This window comes from Cydia pomonella, chromosome 1, assembly GCF_033807575.1.
Source record: "Cydia pomonella isolate Wapato2018A chromosome 1, ilCydPomo1, whole genome shotgun sequence".
Taxonomy (NCBI): Eukaryota; Metazoa; Arthropoda; class Insecta; order Lepidoptera; family Tortricidae; genus Cydia; species Cydia pomonella.
In genome coordinates this window covers 3,645,254-3,656,618 of record NC_084703.1, presented here as the reverse complement: position 1 = coordinate 3,656,618, position 11,365 = coordinate 3,645,254, and the positions used below count along the sequence as shown (strand labels likewise).

The 11,365-nt window shown below is 36.9% G+C and overlaps 1 protein-coding gene across 1 annotated transcript in view; it reads left to right on the top strand.

Moving 5' to 3' along the window:
* The first annotated feature begins 1,615 nt into the window (after positions 1 to 1,615).
* The window catches only part of LOC133526623 (dipeptidase 1-like), a 314,385-nt gene continuing 304,635 nt past the window's right edge, over positions 1,616 to 11,365 (top strand). Inside the window, exon 1 of the mRNA XM_061863317.1 lies at positions 1,616 to 2,074. Within this exon, the coding sequence (XP_061719301.1) occupies positions 2,053 to 2,074 (22 nt within the window). The 5' untranslated portion in view covers positions 1,616 to 2,052. The remainder of the gene's footprint in view (positions 2,075 to 11,365) is intronic.

The following is an 11,365-nucleotide window of genomic DNA, read 5'->3' as shown; positions in this document are numbered from 1 at the left end:
ACATCGTGAGGAAACCGGACTAATCCCAACAAGGCCTAGTTTACCCTCTGGGTTGGAAGGTCAGATGGCAGTCGCTTTCGTAAAAACTAGTGCCTGCGCCAAATTGGGATTAGTTGTCAAGCGGACCCCAGGCTCCAATGAGCCGTGGCAAAAATGCCGGGATAACGCGAGGAAGAAGAAGAAGTTCTTAAAAAAACACTCGTCCCACTTAGCATCAATAGCAACGGATGATATAACGCGCTAAAAGTATTTTCCACCCCTATAGTATTTTATAGTTGACCACAGCGTATCGAAATAAATATTATAGTTAAGTTGGAGGCTCATACATGAAAAGTACGGAATTATAGTTTAATATATGAAATCTTAATTCAACCATTATAGTCGAGTAGAAAAAATACCTTTCAAAATGGAAATAAATCTGTACAATTCGCGTTTAAAAGTATTTTACAAGCTTTTATTTAGTTTCACCTGTCCCGTTGTCTGTAATCAAATCTTGCAAGTTAAATTTGACCCACTTCCCGGTTTCCAATGAAGCTGAAAATTTGCATACATATGCAAGTCGGGTGACAATGCAAAATTATGCTACCATCGAGCTGATCTGTTGATGGAGACAGGAGGTAGCCACAGGAACGCTGATAAAACAACGCAACCTGATTGTGTTTGGGATTTTTAGAATTGTCTCGATAAGTATTAGTTGCCCGTGGAAAGAAAGGTACAGTCAGCGATAAAAGCTTGTAGCAAAAATTAAATTTTGCCAAAAACTTATTTACGGTCTAATTGTTTTTTTTTTACGCTAACTATATGAGAGTAGATACTTTTGAGGCATAGTCTCCACTACTTTTGATACTGACTACAGTCGCCATTAAATATCAGAGCGGCCGAGGTGCACAAAAATATCTAAACACGCATTCTAGCACCTTGAAAATAGAGGCATGTTCAGATATTTGTGAGCAAGGTGCTCCGATATATCTGATGTCGACTGTACAAGTCACAATACTGTCGATTTGACGACCAGTCTGGTCTCGTGGGTAGTGACCCTGCCTAAGAAGCCGATGGTCCCGGGTTCAAATCCTGGTAAGAGCATTTATTTGTGTGATGAACACAATATTTGTTTCTGAGTTATGGGTGTTTTCTATGTATTTAAGTATTTATAATTACATATTATACAAGGTGCCCGTGAGCATTGCGAGACATTTTAACTAAGCATTCCTGGTAATATTCAGAAACTAAAATGTCATATAAAATTTTCTGGATTAGGCCTAGTTTCAGAGATAATTAAATGTTTTTCAAAATCATTCTTTCGCCATAAGTCGGTAGAAAACACATTTTTGAGTGGCAATCCACTTTGAGGTCTAGTCTAGACATGCCTATTGATTGACATCGAAAATTTTAAAAAATGTATTCGAGAGGCTAGCCCCAAATAAAAAAAATACTTTTTAGTTAATTTTAGGATATGTGTTTATCAATAAAAAATCCGTTTTATGTACAGGAGTGTTAAAAAAAAAACTAAAAAGATTTTTTTTTTGTCAAATTTCACAAAAAGTCATATAACATTTTTTACTTCTGTTGCCATCAGGAATGCACCTTTAAAATCTCTCGCAATGCTCACGGGCACCTCGTATATATCGTTGTCTAGGTACCTACAACACAAGCCTTATTGAGCTTACTGTGGGATTTAGTCAATTTGTGTAATAATGTCCTATAATATTTATTTACAGTACATATGGTGCTACTTTACCGCACTAGTGCGAAAATTAGCATATTACGTTACTGTGTCGAACATTTAAAGGGCCATATGTACTGTAAAACGTTGTACGATACATGTGCGAATAGGTAATTCGCAACTCGTGTCGATTTAAAACACTCCCTTCTGTCGTGTTTTAATTTATCGCCACTCGTTTCGAATTTCCTATTTTTCGCACTTGTATCGTGATGTACTATTATCGATAAAATCTCACTGACGTCTCACCGCGGCGCAGCACTGGCCGCCTGAGTCCCGCCGAAACTGAGCACTTGACAGTCAGTTTACCCGCGATTTCCGAGCACGCTCCAATGCCGCCCGCCGCCAACCAAGGTACGTCAAACTTGTATTAAAAAAGAAATACTGGCAAAAATATTTGTGCCAATTTTTTTTTTTTGTATTTTAGCAATTTTTTTATGTGTATTTTTTAGCATATAATGGGATAAAAGCGGTTGTTATGGTTATGTTTTTGTGGCGTTCATTAGTGATGTTTTGGCGGGGTTGCGTTCGTTTCTTAGGCGATTATAAATAGAGTGTTGGGCGTATTTTTAAGGGGTTTTGCACGTTTTTGTGGCTTATTAAGCTTATTGCGAGATAAATTTAGACTGTAAGTTGTATGTGGTCTTTAAAAAAATTACTTAGGATAATGTTTATAACAAGTTTAAATTTGGTTTTAATGTGTTTTTGCCCGGTTGCGTTAAAGCATCCGGTATATATTATTTAAAAGTATATATATGTTTTTTATTCGTGTGTTAGTGAGATGAAGAAGTGATGGTCATTCTTTAAAGCACGTGGTAATTGCCATTAACCAAAAATAAATGCTAATTATGTATTAAGAACTAATCAATCATGCAACTAACTAGTAATCATGATGTTTTCTTTTTATCTCGAAATGAAATGTAGTTAACAAATGAAACGCATCACGCATTACCTTTATTTTGTAAATATATTGTTAAAATTATTTCCTTTTAGGTATGGTGTCAATTTATATGTGACGCGGCCGGCAAAATGTCCCACTTTGTAGCTTGCCATAAGGACGAGATTTGCTTGTAATAACCTGAGAAGGCGTCCTTATGGCAAGCGACAAAGTGGGACCTCATATTTAAATTTCTCCTCGTTTACTTTGTAACTAATATAAAAAAAAAATCGATCTTCAAACCTTAATATATTTCAATTCGAACTGTATTTTAAAAACGAACTAATATTTTAAAATATTTGGTTTTGCAATTGGCTAATTAAATAATATTGTACCTTAATATTGGTTTTGGATTTAAAAAAGAGAGTAGAAGTGAAAATACAAATTTATGTAAATTGAAAGGAGGTGCATTTTCAACTTATTATTTACATCTTAAAAATATAAATATAAAACACCTTAAAAATATTATTTACAAATTGAATAAAATATCATGTACGAAAAATATCTCTTTCGTATTTCTCAGTTCAAAGTTTATATAACTATTAATAAAATGATTTGAAGCTCCTTAAACTTTTGAGGATTACTTTGTTGAAATAATGTTAAAGTGATTTTGCCTAACTAGATAATTCAAGTTTTAAATGTTTTCCTTAAGTTAGCAAAAAATATTCTTCATACATAGTCTCTTATGCAAAGGCCGAAGGCCCAAGGTTCCGTAGGGCCAAATGCCGGAAGCGAGTAAAAGAGCATCTTTGGTGATCAAACATGGAACATTAGTAAGTGTGTTGATGCAAAGGCCGAGAGTCCAGCTACAGGCCTACGCCCGAATTAGTACAAGTGTCTTAATTCGAAGGCCGAAAGTCAAGCTCCAGGCCTGCGGCCGAAAGCCCAGAGCGTCCGACACGTGCTTGTTTTTTGCAACTTTCACAAAAATCTTAATTGCGAAGTGCGTACATGGAGATGATACTGTAATGTTTTATGTTAATATGTTTGCATAAAAAATATAGTATCTTAAGGTATCACACATTGTTAAGTTACGATATCGATCCACTCGATTTCTTAAGATTAATTCCATTATGCATTGTACATTAAAATGCATAACAGCACACCAAAATCTGTAAGGATCTTACGATATATTTTGTATCTTACGATAGCATATTAAAATATATTTCGTATCTTAAGATGACATCTTTGCATAGGCATCTTAAGATAAGATAAGACAATTAAGATAATTATTTATTTATTTTCAATCTTAGTTGATAAATACACGGTGGTCGAGTCCTCCTATTAGGTATGAAGTACCTGTGTCCGGAGACCTCGCTCTTCCAGATTGCAGTTTTAGATATTTACACTAAGAGAAGTTTTGAGATTAATATTATAGTTTTATAAAGAAATGATAAATTGTATAAAAGATACATTTGATTAATTCAATTCAATTCAATTCAAATATACTTTATTCATGTAGGCCTAGCAACAAGCACTTATGAATAGTAAGACAGTATTACATATAATTATCTTAATCTAATTATCAGAGCAATTTATTGATGTTGTAAATATTATTCCATATATAATACTAATGAATATAATTCATAGATCAAATTTAATACTAAAACTTTCACAAAATATAGTCATGCAAAAAAAAAAAAAAAATGTATAAAAAATACTAGTCTAGATTGTTTCTAGAATAAATTCTAAATGTCAAACAAATATAATAAAAACAACAAAGGAAATACATGCATTGGAATATCCATTTCATCATCATTATTCAAATATAATAAATAATTAATCATTTCGAATCACAATTAATCCCACGTTGTTTTATCATTCATGTAGTCTTGTGTGGTATAATAAGCTTTAGAAATAAGATTATTTATTACTTATTCTTAAAAATATTTTACGTATCTGTTTTAGGCTAAATGTGGGTGTTAATATTTACTTTACATGAAATATTATAGTATCTTTGTCACGTGTGACCTCCTTATTAGTCCATGGCCAGAATCTCACCTCCCCATTAAAATGGATTTTCGTTCTCATTTTAAAACTATGTGTAAGATTGTAATGAAACTTTGCACATAAATAATGACATGAGGTATATCTAGACCTGTAATTAGTTTAAGTATCTCCAATTTCTAAATTAAACGAAAAAGAGCAAAATCAAGTTATATATGAATAACTTAAATTCGCTGTTTTTTAACCTAAGATGGTAATTGAAGCTACATAAACTACAGGCATATATATACCTTACAGACCGCGAGCCAGGAACAATTTCCATGACCAATCGCCTCCCGGCTGAAAACTCGTGTAGTGGTTAACGGCTAGATATGATGAACCCTCGTGGACGTCAGCTGCCGCTCCGTTGGTGGGTTGAGGAATGACAGTCACCGAAACACGTAAAATAAAAAAAATGTCATCGCCTCCCGTTTGATACTTTGTCAAATGATAATTCAGATGATGTTGTTAACTAAAAAAATCGTCAGCCGGTTATATCGCGGTGGTAAGAACATCAGCTGGTCGCAATAACAAATCATGAAACTTTGCATGTAGCATTTCATCAGGCGTACATGCCTCAAAAGCCATCAACGGATTACGCAATTTACACATTACGCATACTTTGCCGCACATAAAGTGGTAGGCGCATATCTTTTACATGTTCATTTTACAGTTGACGGTCATTCCACCGCGATAGAACCGGCTGACGGTTTTTTTTTGTTTGAAACGGCAGCTAAACTATCGTCTGACAGAGTATCAGCCAGGAGGCGATGACTGACGAAATATGCTCCTGGCCCGACCTGCCTGGTCTATATCCTATTGCAAGTACAAAGTTTCAGAGCAATCTAGCTAGTCGTTTTGAAATGAGAGCGTAACTACGTATATTTGGAGAACCGAGCTTGCTGAGCACCTGTAAATGTTCTTATATAGCTGGGTAGCGCGCTGGTACGGCAGCCCCAACAGCATCCTAACTATGATTGCGGATAGGATCGACTGTCCGTACATTATGCACTGTCGCGGGCTTCATAAGCCCGGTACCGGTGAATTATTATGATTTTAGTTAAGATATTATTGTTACTAACATAGTTTTTAAGTTTTTTTTTTTAATACCACGACGGTGGCAAACAAGCATACGGCCCGCCTGATGGTAAGCAGTCGCCGTAGCCTATGGACGCCTGCAACACCAGAGGCATCACATGCGCGTTGCCGACCCTTTAAAAACCTGTACACTCCTTTTTTGAAGAACCCCATACTGTAGCCCCTCGGGAAAACCTCGGCAGGAAGCTCATTCCACAGCCGAAGCGTTCGCGGGAGGAAATTCCTCTTAAACCGCACAGTACGCGACCATTTAGGTTCTAGGGTGTGAGGATGAACACCCTGACGATGGCGAGCGGTGCGGTGATAGAAAGCGGCCGTTGGCATCATGTCAAACAATTCTTCAGAGCACAGCCCATTGTACAAGCGGTAGAACACACACAAGGAGGCAAAGTCTCTCCTTAGACTTAAAGGTTCAATACCGCTTGTGAGTTTGGGAGGATATTGTACATAACTAACATTTTATGAGCCACACGAGCTTGAAATAAACGTTAATTTAATTTAGTTTAATATGTCTCAGGTAGTAAATAAAGATTCAACTCTCGGCATTGATTTTAATACAATCATGCAATTTATCTTACAATATCAACTTATTCACAAATTAAATTTATTAAAGAATAAATTTAAAAGTGGAAAAATTACTGTCTTGGGTGAGACTTGAACTCACGGCCTCTGGATTGATACTCCAGCGCTCTGCCATCTGAGCAACCAAGACCTCATCCGTAGGCAGCAAATTTTCCACCAAGTTCAAGTCTCAATTCAGGACAGTACAGTACAGTAGTTCAAGGCAGTAATTTTACCACTTTTAAATTTATTCTAAGCTTAATAGCATCGTTTGCAGACGCTAAAATAATTTATTAAAGAAGTCTCGAGTCTTTCAAACATTTGATTACATTAAATTTTATTATTCGTAATATAATTACAACGCGTAATTCGCGTACCTTCGAATAATTTAATTTCAGTATCATTTGGTACCTTGTTACAGAGACAATGGGATTGGCAACTGTCAAAGGTTTGCATAGATGGCGCCATCATAGCTTGCCCCTGTCTCTAGTTTTGTTCTATGAGATTTGGCTTAAAGTACTGGAATCCAGGTTACAAAATTCCAACAAAAAAACAAGAATTTGATACAATTCTAGGGATTGACAGGGCAAGCTATGATGGCGCCATCTGTTTAATACTTCGACCGGCCAACCCCATTAAAATGAAGTCTCTAGGGACCTCTTACTATTGTCTGTGTGACAAGATACGAAATGGAAACCTATCGTACAGTCGAATTCATAAATAATACATTTCTTCACATTAATCTATTGAAAAAATGAATGATATTCGAAACCAGATTCCCTTTGGGAGAGTAGTTTCGTATCCTACCGACTGCGCCATGTTTTACATTGGGACACGTAAGTCAAACACAAGTTCGAGACAAATACTGATTTATTCATATATAAGCATACCTATGTCCTATAATATTTATTTATTTAATTATATCTGATTTCATATATATGTATGTATATATAAGTATATGTTTATGTTTGTGTATTTCTTAAAAATGTATTTTGTATACATATTTATGAACCCGACTGTACCTACAGGCAAAAAAAAAAAGAATAATGAGTAACAGTTTCATGTCCATGCGCCATCAGATATATCGGAGCGGCCAAGGTGCTCACAAATATCTGAACACGCCTCTATTGTCAAGGCGCTAGAGTTCGTGTTCAGATATTTTTGAGCACCTCGGCCGCTCCGATATGTCTGATGGCGACGTACATGTGTACATACATTATCCTTCACTAAAAAAGTCTGTTTTTTTATCCCGTAGATTATAAATGACAATCTCAAATGTCAAACGTAGAAATAATGGGACCCGCTTAAAACAAACAGTGCTGATTTTTGATTTCGGTTCAAACCGAAACAAATGTGAATAACCGATAAATATTAAAATGATTTTAGATTAAAAATAAACAATAAATAAAATCTACTCACTACTAATCTACTCAAACATTTAAAAATTGCATTATGAGCTATACGATTGTAGCTTCGAGGAGACTTAACTCTTACAATAAAATCGCTTTTAAATATTAGAAATATTATGTATACGTGGATACAAAATTTCTAAATACCTCAAAACTTGCAGGATTTAACAACTTGAGACGCCTTTAAGAGCTTACTTCTCTGTCGATAAGCTCGGTGAATGGTCATATGTATTGTATGGCCTGACGTTTAATCTGACATGGCTATTTGTACGTTACGTACCAATAGCCATACATTTGATCTGCCCCTTCCCCGCAAAAATCGGCAGAGGGCTTCTCCAGCTGTTAGGTAAATCCTCCAAGCCTCAAAACGGTGTACCTAAGTACCTCCCTACCGGTACCTCCCTCAGTACCGGTTGTAGCACATCAATACTTATTTATAAAACGTAAAAAAAACCGGCCAAGTGCGAGTCGGACTCGCACAGGAAGGGTTATAATACCATTATCTATAAAAACGGTCACCCATCCAAGTACTGACCCCGCCCGACGTTGCTTAACTTCGGTGATTGGATGAGTAGGTACCTCGAGATTGGAATGAAATATTTATTTTATTCTGTTATTAGTATTTGTTGTTATAGCTGCAACAGAAATCCATAATCTGTAGAAATTTCAACTGGCTATCACAGTTCATGAGATACAGCCTGGTGACCGACGGACGGACGGATAGACAGCGGAGTCTCAGTAACCCTTTGGGTACGGAACCCTAGAAACTACACAGCAGTTATTTTAAGACACAATTTCTGTTCAATAAATCAAACACCATGACGTCACCACGACGTGACCATGACGTCACATGTTCTGTTTTTCTTATAAATTCCATAGTGGCTAATCTTTTTGACAGTTGGAAAAAAGAAACTTTGACTAGTAGACCAGTAGCCTATATGCTGTGGTGACCCAGCTTATGAAGCCGATGGTCCTGGGCTCGAATCCCGGTAAGGTCATTTATTTGTGTGATGAACAAAGATATTTTTTCCTGAGGCACGGGCGTTTTATATATATTTAAGTAATTCCCTATAATATTTATTTATTTATTTATTGCATGTGATCGCAGTTAGCACGTACGCAGTGATCTACGAATTATTCATTATTATTATTATCTGTAGGTAATACGCACATAGTCTACGAAATATATGTTCTACCTAAGATCTAATCTAACTAACCAAGCAGGTTTTCGCAGTAAACTGCGTAGTGATATTTTTAACATACTAATGCAAACACTAATGACTTTCCTTATACGTTATAATAACACGTTTAAAGGTATTCCCCGATCTAACATTGTAGCCGGCTAACTAGAGCGGTAAATGACAACTAGGTTCTTAAGTAAATAAAACTAAGATCCGTCATTAGGTCATTACGTAAGTCGTATGTAAGTAAAAGATAGTCACTGGCCTAAACGTCCGTAGATATTGAGGTAACTCGGAACCGAACGAATGTTGCTTTGGATGTTTGTATGTTTCACCAAGGCACCCCATTGAGGTGCTAGTACTAGAGGCAGCATCTGTAACAAAATGTTTCCGCAGGCACTTCATTGCGTTTAGTACGTCGCCGACTACCCATATTTTCGTAAATATTGAATTTAAAATATCTTTTGGCACACGTCACGTGACCAAACACGAAACGTCATTGAAGATTCTGATGACGTCACAACTCTCGGATTGACACTGTTGACAGTTAGGCGGTAAAGAACAAATTACAAATGTCAGTTGACAGTTCGTATCTTCTACGTGTGTATGTAGTTATGTATCAAACCGTACACTGGGACGTCACACAATTTTCAAAGAGTGTTTTGGGCGCGAAAGCATCTTTCAAAATATATTTTATTAATTTAAAATATTTAAAGCCGTTTTTAGCATATAAGTTGAATTTTAAGGCAACTTTTAGTTAATAAAGAACGTAATACAAGCGTTTCAAAAAATTGGAAACAACCCTATTATTGCTATTTGCAGTTTTTATGTCTTCAGAGACTCGGTTGTTAATTGGGTCGATTGTGTGCAGACATTTTTTGAGTTAGCTAGCCGTGTGCGAAGTCGACGAAGTTTGTCGCGTACTATGCCTTTAACAGTTTTCTAATTGTCACAATGACAATGATTCATCAAGGCGGTTTGTTTACAGAAGCCTACCGCGAAACACAAACATTGAAATTTCTTTATCGCTCAAATATGCAAAAGTGATGTAGAGGCATATAACGAAATTTAGTTTTTTGTGTTACGCGGTAGGCCGGCTGTAGTGGGCTGCGCAGGGTTCCGGGGGAGTCTTTGCGGATAAAAGCACACATGACTGGGGTGCCTGACCAACTGGCACCGAAAATGTCTGCGGCCTACAGGCCGCCCGCCGGGGCGCACGCGGTCGAATGCTGATAGCGACCCTACGGCACCCCATCTAAGGCGGAGCCGGCGTTCGTTGGTGGTTTTAGACGGTAGTTCTCTACTGGTTAGTCCGTCATCGCCCCTGGTTTCCCCCGGACTATGTGGCATGCGTAAACGCATTTCAAGGCCCTCAGTATGGGCTATTGGCGATCCCTACGCAGAGTTATATCTCCTATTGTACTAGCATTTCATCTGTGGCTGTAATGTAAAGAAATTTACAAACAATAACGCTTTAAAACCGTAATTTTGACGTGCTCGCGACCCGATATGACCCGACAAACGTCGTATATTTGGCAGAAGTCTGCGGCTGCTTGCCAAAACGTCTATCTCCTGATTTAGTATTTCGTAGCAACTCAGCAGTACGCGGGCTGCCAAATAAACTATTTGTATCTTTATGGATAAGTATCGTTTGAGATTTTTTATATATATATAAAGTATGGATCAAGTAGGACAGGCATGTAAAGAAATAACTTGGCAGAGTTATGCCATCTGCACTGCTCGCACAAGTTTTTTGCAGAAATCAAGTAAAAATGCAATTCTCTCTGTATAAAACGCCTAATTAGATATGTTTACTCAATTTCTACAACTAGCAAACGTTTGTTTATCGTGGAATACATAAAACAATTTATTTTTCAGCCAGATTAGACATACTTCTGTCTATAATCAAACAAGGTGTTTGATTCATGCTATCCCTTCGAAACCAGATTCCGAAATTACTCTCTATTAACCGGTAGCTCTGAATAAACCGGTTTTTCCTACGCAGAAGTATAATTGTTTACTCGTAACAAACTATTTCGCACTAAGGACCCGGTACTAAAGCGTTACGTGTGACTGCGCACCCTGCTTTGATTTCTGGAGTGTGAAACAATAGGTCAGCGTGAAATATATGAAAACACTGTGTACTGCGACACAAAAAAATATAATATTTAATACCTCTACCTGCCCAGGGGCGTAGCCAATTTGACAATCGTATATTGACAAACGTTAACCAAAAAGTAAAAATGTAAAGGGATGAGAGACTACGAAAAGTCACTTGCCTATTTCCATACATTATTGGCATTTTCTATCACAGCTTGTCATATTGGCTTGGCCCCCAGATGCCTATTAAACTTAGCGCTCGTTTCAAGTAATGGTTACTATGACAGTTCCTTCAAGTCTCTTTTTGGTTAGGATTAATTAAAAAAAACAGTGCAAGTCAGGCTCGCGCACCGAGAGTTCCGTACAAACTTGT